At 42.6% G+C, this 20,359-nt stretch overlaps 1 protein-coding gene across 1 annotated transcript in view; it reads left to right on the plus strand.

Annotated features, from left to right (window-relative positions):
- The window catches only part of KIF27 (kinesin family member 27), a 489,881-nt gene that overhangs the window by 142,998 nt on the left and 326,524 nt on the right, over positions 1–20,359 (plus strand). Inside the window, 1 exon segment of the mRNA XM_053702449.1 lies at positions 5,019–5,171. Within this exon segment, the coding sequence (XP_053558424.1) occupies positions 5,019–5,171 (153 nt within the window).

Genomic DNA, 20,359 nt, shown 5'->3' on the forward strand with positions numbered 1-20,359 from the left:
TTGTTCCATCATTATGTCCTAATCCTTCTTCAAAGAAGGAACGTCTTTTGCATAATCTAGACGTGGTCCGTGCCCTGAAGTTCTACTTACAGGCAACTAAAGATTTTCGGCAAACTTCTTCTCTGTTTGTCGTTTACTCTGGACAGAGGAGAGGTCAAAAGGCTTCGGCTACCTCTCTCTCTTTTTGGCTTCGTAGCATAATACGTTTAGCCTATGAGACTGCTGGACAGCAGTCTCCTGAAAGAATTACAGCTCATTCCACTAGAGCTGTGGCTTCCACCTGGGCCTTTAAGAATGAGGCCTCTGTTGAACAGATTTGCAAGGCTGCAACTTGGTCTTCACTTCATACTTTTTCCAAATTTTACAAATTTGACACTTTTGCTTCTTCGGAGGCTGTTTTTTTGGGAGAAAGGTTCTACAGGCAGTGGTTCCTTCTGTGTAATGTTCCTGCATTGTCCCTCCCATCATCCGTGTACTTTAGCTTTGGTATTGGTATTCCATAAGTAATGGATGACCCGTGGACTGAACACACTTAACAAGAGAAAACATAATTTATGCTTACCTGATAAATGTATTTCTCTTGTAGTGTGTTCAGTCCACGGCCCGCCCTGTCTTTTTTGAGGCAGGTTCTAAATTTTAAATTATAACTCCAGTCACCACTGCACCCTATAGTTTCTCCTTTCTCGTCTTGTTTCGGTCGAATGACTGGATATGACATGTGAGGGGAGGAGCTATATAGCAGCTCTGCTTGGGTGATCCTCTTGCAACTTCCTGTTGGGAAGGAGAATATATCCCATAAGTAATGGATGACCCGTGGACTGAACACACTACAAGAGAAATAAATGTATCAGGTAAGCATAAATTATGTTTTGAAGCAAAAAAACTTAGAATTTGCATACCTAATTTGCATATCGTACCCAGAGTTCTCTTGTGCATTGGTAACATTGTATATGGAGTATTTCTGGGGAAAAGTAAGTGGGGAATCTTGCCTAGATGTGCTAATTCCCTATGCAAATATTTGTATCGATGTTATATATATATATATATATATATATATATTGTATGTATGTGTGTGTATATATATATATATATATATATATATATATAAATATATATATATATATACTGTATATATTCTGCACTCCATGCACTCCAACCTTTCTTCTCTTTATGTAATGACTGGGTGACTCCTCAATCGCTCTTTATACGTATCCATATGTACAGCATTTGGATATGGCGATGTGAACAAGCCACACATACAAACTAAGATTGTCTTTAAAAATGCTCAATTGTGGTGCCGTAACGTTTACCTGAATTATGTCATTTTTTTACTGAATAAATAAAGAATCAGCTATAAAAAGACCTGTGAGTGCCCTCTATTTTTCATATGAAAAAAATAAAATAAATATATATATATATATATATATATATATATATATATATATATATATATATATATATATATATATATATATATATATATATACAGGGAGTGCAGAATTATTAGGCAAATTAGTATTTTGACCACATCATCCTCTTTATGCATGTTGTCTTACTCCAAGCTGTATAGGCTCGAAAGCCTACTACCAATTAAGCATATTAGGTGATGTGCATCTCTGTAATGAGAAGGGGTGTGGTCTAATGACATCAACACCCTATGTCAGGTGTGCATAATTATTAGGCAACTTCTTTTCCTTTGGCAAAATGGGTCAAAAGAAGTACTTGACAGGCTCAGAAAAGTCAAAAATAGTGAGATATCTTGCAGAGGGATGCAGCACTCTTAAAATTGCAAAGCTTCTGAAGTGTGATCATCGAACAATCAAGCGTTTCATTCAAAATAGTCAACAGGGTCGCAAGAAGCGTGTGGAAAAAGCAAGGCGCAAAATAACTGCCCATGAACTGAGAAAAGTCAAGCGTGCAGCTGCCAAGATGCCACTTGCCACCAGTTTGGCCATATTTCAGAGCTGCAACATCACTGGAGTGCCCAAAAGCACAAGGTGTGCAATACTCAGAGACATGGCCAAGGTAAGAAAGGCTGAAAGACGACCACCACTGAACAAGACACACAAGCTGAAACGTCAAGACTGGGCCAAGAAATATCTCAAGACTGATTTTTCTAAGGTTTTATGGACTGATGAAATGAGAGTGAGTCTTGATGGGCCAGATGGATGGGCTTGTGGCTGGATTGGTAAAGGGCAGAGAGCTCCAGTCCGACTCAGACGCCAGCAAGGTGGAGGTGGAGTACTGGTTTGGGCTGGTATCATCAAAGATGAGCTTGTGGGGCCTTTTCGGGTTGAGGATGGAGTCAAGCTCAACTCCCAGTCCTACTGCCAGTTTCTGGAAGACACCTTCTTCAAGCAGTGGTACAGAAAGAAGTCTGCATCCTTCAAGAAAAACATGATTTTCATGCAGGACAATGCTCCATCACACGCGTCCAAGTACTCCACAGCGTGGCTGGCAAGAAAGGGTATAAAAGAAGAAAATCTAATGACATAGCCTCCTTGTTCACCTGATCTGAACCCCATTGAGAACCTGTGGTCCATTATCAAATGTGAGATTTACAAGGAGGGAAAACAGTACACCTCTCTGAACAGTGTCTGGGAGGCTGTGGTTGCTGCTGCACGCAATGTTGATGGTGAACAGATCAAAACACTGACAGAATCTATGGATGGCAGGATTTTGAGTGTCCTTGCAAAGAAAGGTGGCTATATTGGTCACTGATTTGTTTTTGTTTTGTTTTTGAATGTCAGAAATGTATATTTGTGAATGTTGAGATGTTATATTGGTTTCACTGGTAAAAATAAATAATTGAAATGGGTATATATTTGTTTTTTGTTAAGTTGCCTAATAATTATGCACAGTAATAGTCACCTGCACACACAGATATCCCCTTAAAATAGCTATAACTAAAAACAAACTAAAAACTACTTCCAAAACTATTCAGCTTTGATATTAATGAGTTTTTGGGGTTCATTGAGAACATGGTTGTTGTTCAATAATAAAATTAATCCTCAAAAATACAACTTGCCTAATAATTATGCACTCCCTGTATACAGTGGATATAAAAAGTCTACACACCCCTGTTAAAATGTCAGGTTTCTGTGATGTAAAAAAATGAGACAAAGATAAATCATTTCAGAACTTTTTCAACCTTTAATGTGACCTATAAACTGTACAACTCAATTGAAAAATAAACTGAAATCTTTTAGGTAAAGGGAAATAAAAAACTAAAATAATTTGGTTGCATAAGTGTGAACACCCTTAATCTAATACTTTATTGAAGCACCTCTTGATTTTATTACAGCACTCAGTCTTTTTGGGTATGATTTTTTCAGCATGGCACATCTCTACTTGGCAAGATTTGCAAAAACACTCTAAATCTGTGAGAATGCGAGGGCATCTCCTGTGCACAGCCCTCTTCAGATCACCCCACAGATTTTGAATTGGATTCAGGTCTGGCCTCTGGCTGGGCCAACCCAAAACTTTAATCTTCTGGTGAAGCCATTCCTTTGTTGATTTGGATGTATGCTTTGGGTCGTTGTCATGCTGAAAGATGAAGTTCCTCTTCATGTTCAGCGTTCTAGCAGAATCCTGAAGGTTTTGTGCCAATATTTTCTGGTATTTGGAACTGTTCATTATTCCCTCTACCTTGACTAAGGCCCCAGTCCCAGCTGAAGGTTCCAGCTGAAGAAAAACAGCCCCAAAGCATGATGCTGACACCACCATGCTTCACTGTGGGTATGGTGTTCTTTTGGTGATATGCAGTGTTGTTTTTGCGCCAAACATATTTTTTGGAATTATGGCCAAAAAGTTCAACTTAAGTTTTATCAGACCAGAACACCTTTTGCAACATGCTTTTGGGAAACTTCAGATGTGTTTTTGCAAAATTTATCCCGGCTTGGATTTTTTTTTGGAAGAAAAGGTTTCCGTCTTGCCACTCTACCCCATAGCTCAGACAAATGAAGAATACGGGCGATTGTTGTCACATGTACCACACAGCCAGTACTTTCCAGATATTCCTGCAGCTCCTTTAATGTTGCTGTAGGCATCTTGGCAGCCTCCCAGACCAGTTTTCTTCTTCTCGTCTTTTCATCAATTTTGGAGGGACATCCAGTTCTTGGTAATGTCACTGTTGCACCATATTTTCTTCACTTGATGATGACTGTCTTCACTGTGTTCCATGGTATATCTAATGCCTTGGAAATTATTTTGTACCCTTCTCCTGACTGATACCTTTTAACAATGAGATCCCTCTGATGCTTTAGAAGCTCTCTGCGGACCATGGCTTTTGCTAAAGGATGCGACTAACAAAATGTCAGGAAAGACCTACTAGAACAGCTGAACATTATTTGGGGTTAGTCAGAGGCACTTTAAATGATGGCAGGTGTATGCTGACTCCTATTTAACATGATTTTGTATGTGATTGCTTAATTCACAGCTACATCCCCAGTTATAAAAAAAAGTGTTCACATTTATTTATCTTTGTCTCATTTTTTTACATCACAGAAACCTGACATTTTAACAGGGGTGTGTAGACTTTTTATATCCACTGTGTATGCTTTTTTGTAAAAAAAAAAAAAAAGGTGCCAGTACTCAAAAATAAATATTTTGCTCAGTAACTATGAGAAAAGCAAAGGGGCAATATTATTTACAATGTTTGATATATATTTGATATATATTGCAGCCCCCTCTTGTGAAAACAAGACTATTTACATGATGATTACAAATATTACCTGTTATGAGTTGGCAGAGGTGGGGGTACTCAGTACCGTTGAGTACCCCCACAAAAAAGCCATATAGATAGATAGATATGTAATTTCTGATGGGGAAAAAAAGCTTTATTGGCTATATTTGTGGCCAAGATATAACAATAAAAGATTAGATACTATCACGAGTCATATGCTTGATTTGGTTATTGTATTGCATCAATATTAACTTTTTTGTAAAAACAAGATAAAAGATTAAACAAAATTTGTGTTTTTGTTTTTTAAATTGTAACTGCTTTTTTTGTGTGTAAGGGGCAATTGAATCACTTCAAGAAAGTCAGGTACTTAATATAAAGAAATTAAAAAACACTAATCTTCATCTTGCTGATGCAAAGCAGAAAATGCAAGAACTTACGATCAACATCAAAATGAAAGAAGATCTAATTGAAGAGTTAGTAAAAACAAGTAAGTGCTATTACTTTTTATTGTTCTGAAAACTGTACATAACTTTATAGCATTACTCTGAGGTAAATATTAAAGGGACATAAAACTCCAAAATGTTCTTTCATGATTCAGAGTGTAACATTTAAACTTTCCTATTTATCTCTATTATCAAATTATTTGGTCGCACTCCCAAATGTTAATTATATTTTTTTCCCTTCTTAATATAAGGAGAGTCCACAGCATCATTCCTTACTGTTGGGAAGTACTGAACCTGGCCACCAGGAGGAGGCAAACATACCCCAGTCAAAGGCTTAAATACCTCTCCCACCTCCCCCACCCCCCCAGTCATTATTTGCCTTTTGTCACAGGAGGATGGCAGAGCAATGTCAGAGATTTCTGAGTAGTTCCTTAGGAAGGGTATCTGCCCTTCGATATGGGACTAGAGTTTTAAGTAGGCTTGTCAGCCTCTCAGTGAGAGCATTGATGAAAGTTAATGGAGTCTAGAGATGCAGGGAGAGTCTTTCTGCGAACCCATCCATACTCCCTGCTAAGAGCTCCTAAGCAATCAGTGTTGACGAGTTTCACTGCCTGCTTGTTTTCTCACTCAAGTCCATGTCAGGAGAGATGCTACAAGACTGTCAGCATGCTACAGATCGGTCAGCATGCTAAGGCACTGTGGCTGAGCTCTGTAGCAAACCAAGGGTTGCAGGTTCAATCCCAGGCGAGGTCCACTCAGCCTTTCATCCTTCCAAGGTTGATAAAAAATGAGCAGAGCCTTGAGACCCTTACGGGTGATTAGCCGCGCTTTACAAGTACCCAATACATTCATTCATACATACTGTCACACTTGATAGGCTATGTTTTTGTTCCACAGCATGGATTCTGGTAAGATGCTTTCAATTTTTTACATATGTTGAAAGCGCTAGAAGACAGGGTCGCAGTGTGACTCCTTTTATCTTAATAGAATCATGGGTTAATATCTCCTGAGGGGGATTATTGAACAGTGGGGATTAATCAAATGTAATGCTTTGATTTTATGCTGTTTTGTGTGTGAGATTTTATTGGGCTCATAGGCTGTTTGTTATGTGGCTAGAATGCACAGGTTTTTACTTTCACTTTGAGTGCTGCGCAGCTTGTAGCTTGGCACGCTTTTTCTTATAGCAGGGGCGGTCCTGCCTTGCGCACCATGTGACCGGGAGCAGTCTCGCTTTCATTTCCTTTTTCCTGACCGAGATGGCTGTCGGAGAAGATGCTATTTCTCTGCATTGTCTGGGTCTTGGAGGTGGTGAGTGCCCCAGCCATTGGGAGTATAAAGGTGCCATTTTTTTGAAAAATAAAAATCCTTTATTTCTCTTAATAAGTGTAGTCAGTCCACGGGTCATCCATTACTTATGGAATATATCTCTTCCTAACAGGAAGCTGCAAGAGGATCACCCAAGCAGAGCTGCTATATAGCTCCTCCCCTCACATGTCATATTCAGTCATTCTCTTGCAGCCTAACTAAAGATAGGTCGCTGTGAGAGGTCTGTGGTGTTTTTTAACTTAGTTTATTTCTTCAATCAAAAGTTTATTTTAAATGGCACCGGAGTGTGCTGTTTGTTCTCAGGCAGCATTAGAAGAAGAATCTGCCTGCGTTTTCTATGATCTTAGCAGACGTAACTAAGATCCACTTTCTGTTCTCATCTGAGGAGTGAGGTAACTTCAGAGAAGGGGAATAGCATGCAGGGCCCCCCTGCAAATGAGGTATGTGCAGTAAATTATTTTTCTGAGGAATGGAATTGACTGAGAAAATACTGCTGATACCAATGTAACGTAAGTTCAGCCTTAAATGCAGTGATAGCGACTGGTATTAGGCTGATGAGTGTGTGTACACTGAATGTATTTTTCTAAGGAATGGAATTGACTCTGAAAATACTGTTAATACTGAAATAATGTATGAGCCTTAACTGCAGTAAAAGCGACTGATAGCAGGCTTATTAATAACACTTCATAACTTTTCAAATGTATGTTTAAAACGTTTACTGGCATGTTAATCGTTTTTTGTGAGGTACTTGGTGATAAAACTTATTGGGGCATGATTTTTACCACATGACCATCTTTGTTTTCTGCATAGAAACAGTTATCTGAGCTTCCCCACTGTTGTAATATGAGTGGGAGGGGCCTATTTTAGCGCTTTTTTGCGCAGTAAAAATTCAGTCACAATCTGTCTACTTCATCCTCCATGATCCAGATCGTCTCTAGAGAGCTCAGGGGTCTTCAAAATTCATTTTGAGGGAGGTAATCAGTCACAGCAGACCTGTGACAGTGTGTTTTGACTGTGATAAAAACGTTAATTATTAAATTGTTATCCGTTTTTGGGTATTAAGGGGTTAATCATCCATTTGCTGGTGGGTGCAATCCTTTGCTAACTTAATACATTTACTGTGAAAAATTGGTTGCTATAACTATTTTGGTTAATTGTTATTTCAACTGTGACAGCTTTTTGTGCTTCTTAAAGGCACAGTAGCGTTTTTTATATTGCTTGTAAATTTATTTAGAAAAGTATTTCCAAGCTTGCTAGTCTCATTGCTAGTCTGTTTAAACATGTCTGACACAGATGAATCTCTTTGTTCACTATGTTTAAAGGCCAATGTGGAGCCCAATAGAAATTTGTGTACTAATTGCATTGATGTTACTTTAAATAAAAGTCAATCTTTACATGTAAAGAAATTATCACCAGACAACGAGGGGGAAGTTATGCCGACTAACTCTCCTCACGTGTCAGTACCTTCGCCTCCCGCTCAGGAGGTGCGTGATTTTGTGGCGCCAAGTACATCAGGGAGGCCCTTACAAATCACTTTGCAAGACATGGCTACTGTTATGACAGAAGTATTATCTAAATTGCCAGAATTAAGAGGCAAGCGCGATAGCTCTGGGTTAAGGACAGAGCGCGCGGATGAGGTGAGAGCCATGTCAGATACTGCGTCACAGTTTGCAGAACATGAAGACGGAGAGCTTCATTCTGTGGGTGACGGATCTGATCCAGGGAGACTGGATTCAGAGATTTCTAATTTTAAATTTAAGCTTGAGAACCTCCGCATATTGCTAGGGGAGGTATTAGCGGCTCTGAATGATTGTAACACGGTTGCAATTCCAGAAAAATTATGTAGGTTGGATAGATACTATGCGGTACCGGTGTGTACTGACGTGTTTCCTATACCTAAAAGGCTTACAGAGATTATTAGCAAGGAGTGGGATAGACCTGGTGTGCCTTTTTCCCCTCCTCCCATATTTAGGAAAATGTTTCCTATAGACGCCACCACACGAGACTTATGGCAGACGGTCCCTAAGGTGGAGGGAGCAGTTTCTACTTTAGCTAAGCGTACCACTATCCCGGTGGAGGATAGTTGTGCCTTTTCAGATCCAATGGATAAGAAATTAGAGGGTTACCTTAAGAAAATGTTTGTTCAACAAGGTTTTATCTTACAGCCCCTTTCATGCATTGCGCCTGTCACTGCTGCGGCGGCATTCTGGTTTGAGTCTCTGGAAGAGGCCATTCGCACAGCTCCATTGGATGAAATTATGAACAAGCTTAAAGCACTTAAGCTAGCTAACGCATTTGTTTCTGATGCTGTCATACATTTAACCAAACATACGGCTAAGAACTCCGGATTCGCCATCCAAGCGCGCAGAGCGCTATGGCTTAAATCCTGGTCAGCTGACGTGACTTCTAAATCTAAATTGCTTAATATTCCTTTCAAAGGGCAGACCTTATTCGGGCCCGGCTTGAAAGAAATTATAGCTGACATTACGGGAGGTAAGGGCCATGCTCTACCTCAGGACAGGGCCAAATCAAAGGCCAAACAGTCTAATTTTCATGCCTTTCGTAACTTCAAGGCAGGAGCAGCATCAACTTCCTCCGCTCCAAGACAGGAAGGAACTGTTGCTCGTTACAGGCAGGGCTGGAAAGTTAACCAGTCCTGGAACAAGGGCAAGCAGGCCAAGAAACCTGCTGCTGCCCCTAAGACAGCATGAAGAGAGGGCCCCCTATCCGGAAACGGATCTAGTGGGGGGCAGACTTTCTCTCTTCGCCCAGGCTTGGGCAAGAGATGTCCAGGATCCCTGGGCGTTGGAGATCATATCTCAGGGATATCTCCTGGACTTCAAAACTTCTCCTCCACGAGGGAGATTTCATCTTTCAGGGTTATCAGCAAACCAAATAAAGAAAGAGGCGTTTCTACGCTGTGTACAAGACCTCTTACTAATGGGGGTGATCCACCCAGTTCCGCGGACGGAACACGGGCAAGGATTCTATTCAAATCTATTTGTGGTTCCCAAGAAAGAGGGAACCTTCAGACCAATCTTGGACTTAAAAATCCTAAACAAATTCCTAAGAGTTCCATTATTCAAAATGGAAACTATTCGAACCATCCTTCCCATGATCCAAGAGGGTCAGTACATGACCACAGTGGACTTAAAGGATGCCTACCTTCACATACCGATTCACAAGGATCATTATCGGTACCTAAGATTTGCTTTCCTAGACAGGCATTACCAGTTTGTAGCTCTTCCCTTCGGATTAGCTACGGCTCCGAGAATCTTTACAAAAGTTCCGGGGTCACTTCTGGCGGTACTAAGACCGCGAGGCATAGCGGTGACTCCGTACCTAGACGACATTCTGATACAAGCGTCAAGTTTTCAAACTGCCAAGTCTCATACAGAGATAGTTCTGGCATTTCTGAGGTCGCATGGGTGGAAGGTGAACGTGGAAAAGAGTTCTCTATTACCACTTACAAGGGTTCCCTTTCTAGGGACTCTTATAGATTCTGTAGAGATGAAAATTTACCTGACAGAGGCCAGGTTATCAAAACTTCTAAATGCTTGCCGTGTCCTTCATTCCATTCCACACCCGTCAGTAGCTCAGTGCATGGAAGTAATCGGCTTAATGGTAGCGGCAATGGACATAGTACCATTTGCGCGCCTGCATCTCAGACCGCTGCAATTGTGCATGCTAAGTCAGTGGAACGGGGATTACTCAGATTTGTCCCCCCTACTAAATCTGGATCAAGAGACCAGAGATTCTCTTGTATGGTGGCTTTCTCGGCCACATCTGTCCAAGGGGATGACCTTTCGCAGGCCAGATTGGACGATTGTAACAACAGACGCCAGCCTTCTAGGCTGGGGCGCAGTCTGGAACTCCCTGAAGGCTCAGGGATTATGGACTCAGGAGGAGAAACTCCTCCCAATAAATATTCTGGAATTAAGAGCAATATTCAATGCTCTCCTAGCTTGGCCTCAGTTAGCAACTCTGAGGTTCATCAGATTTCAGTCGGACAACATCACGACTGTGGCTTACATCAACCATCAAGGGGAAACCAGAAGTTCCCTAGCGATGTTGGAAGTCTCAAAGATAATTCGCTGGGCAGAGTCTCACTCTTGCCACCTGTCAGCGATTTACATCCCAGGTGTGGAGAACTGGGAGGCGGATTTTCTAAGTCGCCAGACTTTTCATCCGGGGGAGTGGGAACTTCATCCGGAGGTCTTTGCTCAACTGATTCATTGTTGGGGTAAACCAGATCTGGATCTCATGGCGTCTCGCCAGAACGCCAAGCTTCCTTGTTACGGATCCAGGTCCAGGGACCCGGGAGCGGTGCTGATAGATGCTCTGACAGCCCCTTGGGTCTTCAACATGGCTTATGTGTTTCCACCATTTCCGATGCTTCCTCGTTTGATTGCCAAGATCAAACAGGAGAGAGCTTCGGTGATTCTGATAGCGCCTGCGTGGCCACGCAGGACCTGGTATGCAGACCTAGTGGACATGTCGTCCTGTCCACCGTGGTCTCTGCCTCTGAGACAGGACCTTCTAATTCAGGGTCCTTTCAACCATCCAAATCTAATTTCTCTGAGGCTGACTGCATGGAGATTGAACGCTTGATTCTATCAAAGCGTGGCTTCTCGGAGTCGGTTATTGATACCTTAATACAGGCTAGGAAGCCTGTTACCAGAAAAATTTACCATAAGATATGGCGTAAATATTTATATTGGTGCGAATCCAAGTGTTACTCATGGAGTAAGGTTAGGATTCCTAGGATATTGTCCTTTCTACAAGAGGGTTTAGAAAAGGGCTTATCTGCTAGTTCGTTAAAGGGACAGATTTCTGCTCTGTCTATTCTTCTACACAAACGTCTGGCTGAAGTTCCAGACCTTCAGGCTTTTTGTCAGGCTTTAGCTAGGATTAAGCCTGTGTTTAAGACTGTGGCTCCGCCGTGGAGCTTAAACTTAGTTCTTAACGTTCTTCAAGGCGTTCCATTTGAACCCCTTCATTCCATTGATATCAAGCTGTTATCCTGGAAGGTTCTGTTTTTGATGGCTATTTCCTCGGCTCGAAGAGTCTCTGAGTTATCTGCCTTACATTGTGATTCTCCTTATCTGATTTTTCATTCAGACAAGGTAGTTCTGCGTACTAAACCTGGGTTCTTACCTAAGGTAGTTACTAACAGGAATATCAATCAAGAGATTGTTGTTCCATCACTGTGTCCTAACCCTTCTTCAAAGAAGGAACGACTTTTGCATAATCTGGACGTAGTCCGTGCCCTGAAGTTCTATTTGCAGGCAACTAAAGATTTTCGTCAAACTTCTTCCCTGTTTGTCGTTTACTCTGGACAGAGAAGAGGTCAAAAGGCTTCGGCTACCTCTCTCTCTTTTTGGCTTCGTAGCATAATACGTTTAGCCTATGAGACTGCTGGACAGCAGCCTCCTGAAAGGATTACAGCTCATTCTACTAGAGCTGTGGCTTCCACCTGGGCCTTTAAAAATGAGGCCTCTGTTGAACAGATTTGCAAGGCTGCAACTTGGTCTTCACTTCACACTTTTTCAAAATTTTACAAATTTGACACTTTTGCTTCTTCGGAGGCTATTTTTGGGAGAAAGGTACTTCAGGCAGTGGTTCCTTCTGTTTAATGTTCCTGCCTTGTCCCTCCCTTCATCCGTGTACTTTAGCTTTGGTATTGGTATTCCATAAGTAATGGATGACCCGTGGACTGACTACACTTAACAAGAGAAAACATAATTTATGCTTACCTGATAAATTTATTTCTCTTGTAGTGTAGTCAGTCCACGGCCCGCCCTGTCTTTAAGGCAGATCTAAATTTTAATTAAACTCCAGTCACCACTGCACCCTATGGTTTATCCTTTCTCGTCTGGTTTTGGTCGAATGACTGAATATGACATGTGAGGGGAGGAGCTATATAGCAGCTCTGCTTGGGTGATCCTCTTGCAGCTTCCTGTTAGGAAGAGATATATTCCATAAGTAATGGATGACCCGTGGACTGACTACACTACAAGAGAAAATTTTTTATCAGGTAAGCATAAATTATGTTTTTCTGTGTCCTACTGTCATTAGCTTAAGCTATGGAGGATTCTGAGATATTAGAGGGTACTCCCTCTATTCCAAATAGTAATACCTGTTTATATTGTGAGGAGGCCTTGGTATGCCCGCCCTCTCAACTATGTTCCACATGCCTTGACAATGTTATTCGGTCAAAGAAGGTTAACCCTTTTAGTACCACTGAGCCGCCCACCTCTGAGGACTTGCCATCCCGTGAGGTGCATACCCAACATTCATCTCCTTCTACACACGCAGATTCCCGTAGCATGCTTAATCCTGCATCTGGAGGGGGCCTTTTACCATCAGATTTTACTGCGCAGATAAATACAGTGGTGTCTGAGGCCCTCAGTGCTTTACCTCGACCTGCTAAATGCAAGCAAAAGGTCAAACATAGCTCTCCTGCCCCGGGGTCATCGTGTAATTTATCGGATTTCTCTGCTTTGCCTCAGTTATCTCAGGATGAGTCGCACTTTGAGGCTTCAGAGGGTGAACTTTCTGGGACGGAGTCTGCTGCCTCTAAGCCTCCTGCTGTGGAGGAACCAGCCTTTAGATTTAAGATTGAACACTTACGTTTTCTTTTAAAGGAAGTCCTGTCTACATTAGAGGTTCCAGAGGCCAAGCTGCCTGATGAACCTTTGATTCCTAAATTAGACAGAGTTTACGAGCACAGGGTAGTGCCTTTAACTTTTCCTGTGCCTGTAAAGATGGCGAACATTATTAAGAACAATGGAACAGAATTGGATCTTCCTTTTCCCCTTCGTCTTCTTTTAAAAAATTATTCCCGGTCCCGGACTCTCAATTGGAGTTGTGGGGTTCTGTCCCTAAGTTGGATGGCGCTATCTTCACGCTTGCCAAGTGTGCTACTATCCCGCTTGAGAATAGCTTGTCATTCAGAGAGCCGATGGATAAGAAGATGGTAACTCTTCTAAGAAAGATATTTCAACCGGCAGTGGCCGTTGCCGTGGTTGCTGGATCAGCTACCTACTTGTGCGACTCCTTATCGGAATTGATCGAGGTGGAGGGTCCCCTCGACGTTATCCAGGAAAGAATTAAAGCCTTGAGAATTACTAATTCTTTTCTCTGTGATGCAAACATGCAGATTATTCGCCTGAATGCTAAGGCTTTAGGCTTTTCGGTTCAGGTCCGTCGGGCGCTTTGGCTGAAGTCCTGATCTGCGTATATGACTTCTAAGTCCAGACATCTTTCTCTCCCCTTTAAGGGAAAGATTTTATTTGGTCCTAGTCTGGACTCCATTATCTCCACGGTTACAGGGGGCAAGAGTGCCTTCCTACCGCAAGGTAAAAAGAAGGGACAAGTTTATAATTTTTGTTCTTTTCGTTCTGATAAATCCCAACGACAGCAACCCTCCACTAAGCCCGAGCAAACCAAGAGAACTTGGAAGCCGGCTCTGTCTTGGAATAAATCCAAGGAGAGCAAGAAGCCTGTCGAGACTAAATCGGCATGAAGGGACTACCCCCGATCCGGCACTTGATCGTGTCGTGTAATGGGCAGACTGACGCTCTTTTCAGATGCTTGGTTCAGCGACGTGCAGGATCCATGGGTCATAGCTCAGGGATACAAGATAGGTTTCAAGTCTCATCCACCCAAGGGCAGATTTCTCCTCTCAAGCCTGTCTTCCAGGCCAGAAAAGAGGGAAGCCTTTCTGTGGTGCGTGCAAGATCTGTCCTCCTTAGGGGTCATTGTCCCGGTACCTATCGCAGAAAGAGTTTTGGGATACTATTCAAACCTTTTTGTGGTCCCAAAGAAGGAGGGAACTTTCCACCCGATTCTGGACCTAAAGTGCTTAAACAAATTTCTAAATATCCCCTCGTTCAAGATGGAGACAATAAGGTCCCTTAGTTCAGGAAGGACAGTTCATGACCACTATAGATCTGAACGATGTTTACCTTCAGGTTCCAATCCACAAGGATCACTTCCAGTTCCTAAGGTTTGCGTTCCTGGACCAGCACTTCCAGTTCATTGCACTTCCGTTTGGTCTAGCTACTACTCCAACGATTTTTACGAAGGTTCTGGGGGCTCTTCTAACCATTGCCAGAACCTGGGGTATAGCAGTAGCTCCCTACTTGGACAATATTCTGGCACAAGCACCATTTTTTCGTCTGGCGGAGGGCCATTCGGTATCTCCTCTCTCTTCTTCAATCTCATGGATGGAAGATAAACCTATAAAAGAGTTCTTATTCCAAGCACCAGGGTGGAATTCCTGGGTACTATAATAGACTCCATATCCATGAGGATATTTCTAACAGACCAGAGATGTTGCAAGCTATCTTTGGCATGTCTTCCCTTCTGGACCTCCTTAAGGCCCTCTGTGGCTCAGTGTATGGAGGTGATTGGTCTCATGGTGTCCAGCATGGACATCATTCCCTTTGTCAGGTTCCTTCTCAGACCATTGCAACTGTGCATGCAGAGGCAGTTGAACGGCTATCGCTCTCCTGGTGGCTCTGTCCAGATCATCTGTCCAGAGGGACATCCTTCTTAAGACCATCCTGAGAGATTGTGACTACGGACGTAAGTCTATCAGGATGGGGAGCTGTTTGGGGTGCCAAGAAGGCACAGGGTTCGCGCCTTGAAGTTCTATCTTCAGGCTACTAAGGATTTTAGACAAACTTCTTCCTTGTTTGTTGTCTATTCTGGGAATCGTAAGGGTCAAAAGGTCTCTTCAACTTCCTTATCTTTTTGGTTAAGGAGTGTTATTTGTTTTGCTTATGAGTCAGCGGGACATAAACCTCCTCAGAGGATTACGGCTCATTCAACTAGAGCAGTTGCTTCCTCTTGTGCCTTTAAGAATGAGGCCTCTATGGATCAGATTCGTAAGGCAGCTACCTGTTCCTCCTTACATACTTTTTCTAAATTTTACATGTTTGATGTTTTTGTTTCTGCTGAAGCAGCTTTTGGGAGAAAGGTTTTGCAGGCTGTGGTGCCCTCAGATTAGGGTCCGCCTCTTTTTTTGTCCCTCCCGTTATCATTCAGTGTCTTTTAGAGATTTGGTATAGTTTTTTTTTTTTAGCTTTGTGCTCACAATCACAATGATAATATTGAGGTAAAAAGAAAAAAGAAGAAAAGAGTCTTTAATATAATAATCAATGGTAAAGTATTACTAAGGTTGCACCAATGCCAGATTACTGTGTGCAATTCACAAAACACAGTGGACTACTATAAAAGAATATCCTGCATTCACCACTCACTATCCTCCAAATCTCCAAACTCCAGCTGCATGAAATTTCCACAATGCTGGTTATTAGGCAACTAACTCAGCATGCCCATATGGCAGTTACATCACACACGCCAGGATTACGTCTTTCGCCCCTCCCACTACAGGGCTTCGTCAGATACTCTTCCTTCCTTTCTTATTGCTTTTATAGCAGCTGGAGTTTTGAGACTTGGTGGATAGTGAGTGGTAGCCACAAGTGGAACGAATGAACCAGGAGGTCTCTCTTGAAGAGTGGAAGTAAGTCCAAATGCACTAAGAGAAAGTGGAGAATGTGAAGCTTCAGTATAGGAGCGGAATTCCTACCAGTGCACACCAAGGAGACCGTTCCCTAAGGAAGAGCTATGACACTTTTCATTCTATAAGCTTAGATTACAAGCACCTCAGTCATATCAGTTCTTAAAGGGCCACTAAATACGATAAACACCAAGTTTTGGAGTGTGCAGCAGCACTAAGATCCCTAACAGGTGAAAACAATTGGTGTAACAACAGCAGCATAAACTCCTTTGAGTGTGCAGCAAGCACAAAGAGCTTAAGGGAAATACAAGGACTCTTAAATCCGGATAAGTGCATAAATAGTCAATTCTCACATCAGCGACTGCTTTTCTTGCATTTCCTCCTAGATGGCCTCTCACCACCTAAAAATAAACATGTCCAAGACCGAACTACTTGTAATCCCCACCTCTAACTCTACTCCAGTTTCTAATTTTTCCATCACTGTTGGCGGCACCACTATCTTTCCCAATCACCCCAAGTCAGCTGCCTTGGAGTCGCACTTGACTCAAATCTGTCCTTCATTCCCCACATCCAATTGCTCTCCTCATCCTGCCGCAACCACCTACGCAATATCTCCAAAATTGCTAATCCACTCCCTGGTAATTCCCGACTTGACTACTGTAATAACCTACTAGCTGGCCTCCCTCTGTCCCGCCTCTATCCCCATCAATGCATCCTAAATGCATCTCCCAGGTTAATCCACCTCTCTCGACGCTCTGTTTCTGCTGCACCTCTCTAAATCCCTTCACTGGCTCCCTATTCACAGCAATATTAAATTCAAAATTCTCACTCTGACCTACAAAGCTCTCACCAACGCTGCCCCACCCTACCTGTCCTCACTCATCAACAAATATACTCCAGCCCGCCCCCTAAGATCCAACAATGACCTGCTCCTTGCGTCCTCTATCATCACCTCCTCTCATGCTAGACTACAGGACTTCTCTCATGCGGCACCAACCCTCTGGAACGCACTTCCTCAAGCTGTCAGACTTTCACCTAACATCTCCTCCTTTAAACGTTCCCTAAAGACTTTTTTGTTTAGGGAAGCTTATCACCCGACTCATTAACAAATTAACGTCACTTAACAGTTACCCTCATCTATCTCCTCACTAATATCATTCTCACATTTGCAGTCCCCACCTCCTGTTTCCCATCCTCCTACCCATCTAGATTGTAAATACCCACGGGAATAAGGCCCTCAATTCCCCCTGTATTTGTAAAATTTTGTCTTTTGTTGTATTGTTTCTCCTTTGTACTTTTATCCTTGTATCCATGGGCGGCGCTGTGGAATCTGTTGGCGCTTAATAATAATAATAATTTTCTGCAGTTATAACTTGGTGCATGATAAATATTTTTTTATTGTAATCCACTGTGTTTTGTAAATTACACACAGTAATAAATTTGGCTTTGGTGCAACCTTTGTCATACTTTTATCATTGATTATTAAATCAAAGGCTCTTTTCTATTAAATTGACTTCACCTTTTGTTGAAAAGCAGGTAGGTAGACTCAGGAGCATGTATGTGTCTGAAACACTAGGGTCACAATCCTTTAGAAAAACATATCAAATTATTCATTTACAAAATTCCTGATAGACTTTAATAGTGATTTTCTGTAGAAATTAATTTGATAGTTTTTCTACAGGATTGTTAACAACCCTATTTGGCTTCAGTTTTGCTAGAATACTTTTAACAATGTTATATCTTTGCAACAGCATTAGGTGGCAGCAGTGCCCCAGACGTGTTGCCTACCTAGTAAATTGCAAACCCTTTTTTCTTTTACAAGATATACCGAGTCCACGGGTTTCATCCTTACTTGTGGGATATAATCCTCCCGTTAACAGGAAGTGGCAAAGAGCACCACAGCAAGCTGCTATATAGCTCCTCCCTTAACTCCTCCCCCCAGTCATTCTCTTTGCCTATGCTAGCAATAGGAAGGGTAAAGTTTATGTGGTGATAAAATGATAGTTTTAGTTTTCTTCAATCAAGAATTTTTTATTTTAAATGGTACCGGAGAGTACTGTTTTTCCTCAGGCAGGACATAGAAGAAGAATTCTGCCTTGAGTCTGATGATCTTAGCAGTTGTAACTAAGATTTGCTGAGGAAGTACAGGAGAAATCTTCAGTATGAGGGAAAGTTTCTTGCTGCAAGCATTATTAAGGTATGTGCAGTCATTTACATTCTGAGGAGACCTGGTATATCAGAATTTGGCTGACATATTCCCCATGCTGGGAAAGGGTGAGCAGTAATCCTTGTTAGGGTGGTACTGTAGCAACCTGTGTATAATTATCCCTACTAGAGATAAACATGGGATACTTAAGGGCTATGTGGTTTTAGACACTGGGACAGCCTAGGAAACGCCTAATATTAACAGATATAGGGCTTATCAAGGCTGACTTTATTTTTATCTGAGGGGTTCACATGGCATGTATATTTCACATTTATTTATTGGCCGGTTGTTTAAACCGCTTCCCATGCGATTTCTTAAGTTTTTCGGCTCATCAGGCATGATGGGCGGGGTCTAATTTTCGCGCCTCAGTGCGCAGTTAGATTCTGGAGAGAACAGAAGCCATTAGCTTCGGTTGGGACCATACTGTGAGGCTGTGTTCCGGAGTGGGACCGGATCGTTTTAGCAGGTCTTGGGGGCAGCATGAAGGGGCAGCCCCTGATCCAGGACCGGATCTAGTAGGGGGCAGACTCTCTTTCTTTGCTCAGGCTTGGGCAAGGGATGTACAGGATCCCTGGGCATTGGAAATTGTGACCCAGGGGTACCAACTGGAATTCAAAGATTTTCCCCCAAGGGTAAGATTTCAACTTTCACGTTTGTCTGTAGACCAGACAAAAGGAGAGGCGTTCTTACGCTGTATAAAAGACCTCTACACAATGGGTGTAATTTGCCCAGTTCCAGAGCTGGAACAGGGTCAAGGGTTCTACTCAAACCTATTCGTGGTTCCCAAAAAAGAGGGAACCTTCAGACCAATTTTAGATCTCAAATGTCTAAACAAATTTCTCAGAGTCCCATCGTTCGAGATGGAGACCATTCGTACAATTTTGCCAATGATCCAGGAGGGTCAGTTCATGACCACTGTGGACCTGAAGGATGCGTACCTTCACATTCCTATCCACAAGGATCATCATCAATTTCTACAGTTTGCCTTTCAGGACAAACATTACCAGTTTGTGGCTCTTCCCTTCGGGTTGGCCACAGCTCCCAGAATCTTCACAAAGGTCCTAGAGTCCCTTCTACCGGTTCTCAGGCCACGGGGCATAGCGGTGGCGCCCTATCTGGACGATATTTTGATCCAGGCATCAACTTATCATCTGACCAAATCTCACATGGACATCGTGTTGTCATTTCTAAAAACTCATGGTTGGAAAGTGAACGCAGAAAAGTGTTCACTAGTTCCACAAACAAGAGTTCCATTCCTGGGAACTCTGTTAGACTCGGTAAACATGAAGATATTTCTGACGGAGGTCAGAAAATCAAAGATTCTAAATACTTGCCGAGCACTGCAGTCCATTCCTCGGCCATCAGTGGCTCAGTGTATGGAAGTAATTGGATTAATGGTAGCGGCAATGGACATCATCCCGTTTGCTCGCTTTCATCTCAGACCACTGCAGGTCTGCATGCTGAGACAGTGGAATGGGGATTATGCGATTTTATCTCCTCAGATAAATCTGGATCAAGAGACCAGAGACTCTCTTCGGTGGTGGTTGTCACAGGATCATCTCTCCCAGGGGATGTACTTCCCCAGGCCATCTTGGGTAATAGTGACGACGGACGCCAGCCTACTGGGCTGGGGTGCAGCCTGGAATTCCCTGAAGGCTCAGGGTGTGTGGAGGTGGAGTCTCAACTGCCAATCAATATTCTGGAACTGAGAGCGATATTCAACGCGCTTCAGGCGTGACCTCAGTTGGCTTCGGCCAAATTCATAAGATTCCAGTCGGACAATATCACGACTGTAGCATATATCAATCATCGGGGGGAACAAGGAGTTCTCTAGCGATGATAGAGGTATCTAAATTAATCCGATGGGCGGAGGCTCACTCTTTCCATCTATCTGCGATCTATATCCCAGGAGTAGAGAACTGGTAGGCGGATTTTCTAAGTCGTCTGACTTTTCATCCGGGGGAGTGGGAACTCCATCCGGAGGTGTTTGTAACCTTGATTCTTCAATGGGGCATACCGGAATTGGATCTGATGGCATCTTGACAGAATGCCAAACTTCCACGATACGGGTCCAGGTCACGGGATCCTCAGGCTGTACTGGTAGATGCACTAGCAGTACCTTGGTCGTTCAACCTGGCTTACGTGTTTCCACCTTTTCCTCTCCTGCCTCG

Source organism: Bombina bombina, chromosome 2 (assembly GCF_027579735.1).
Source record: "Bombina bombina isolate aBomBom1 chromosome 2, aBomBom1.pri, whole genome shotgun sequence".
Classification (NCBI taxonomy): domain Eukaryota; kingdom Metazoa; phylum Chordata; class Amphibia; order Anura; family Bombinatoridae; genus Bombina; species Bombina bombina.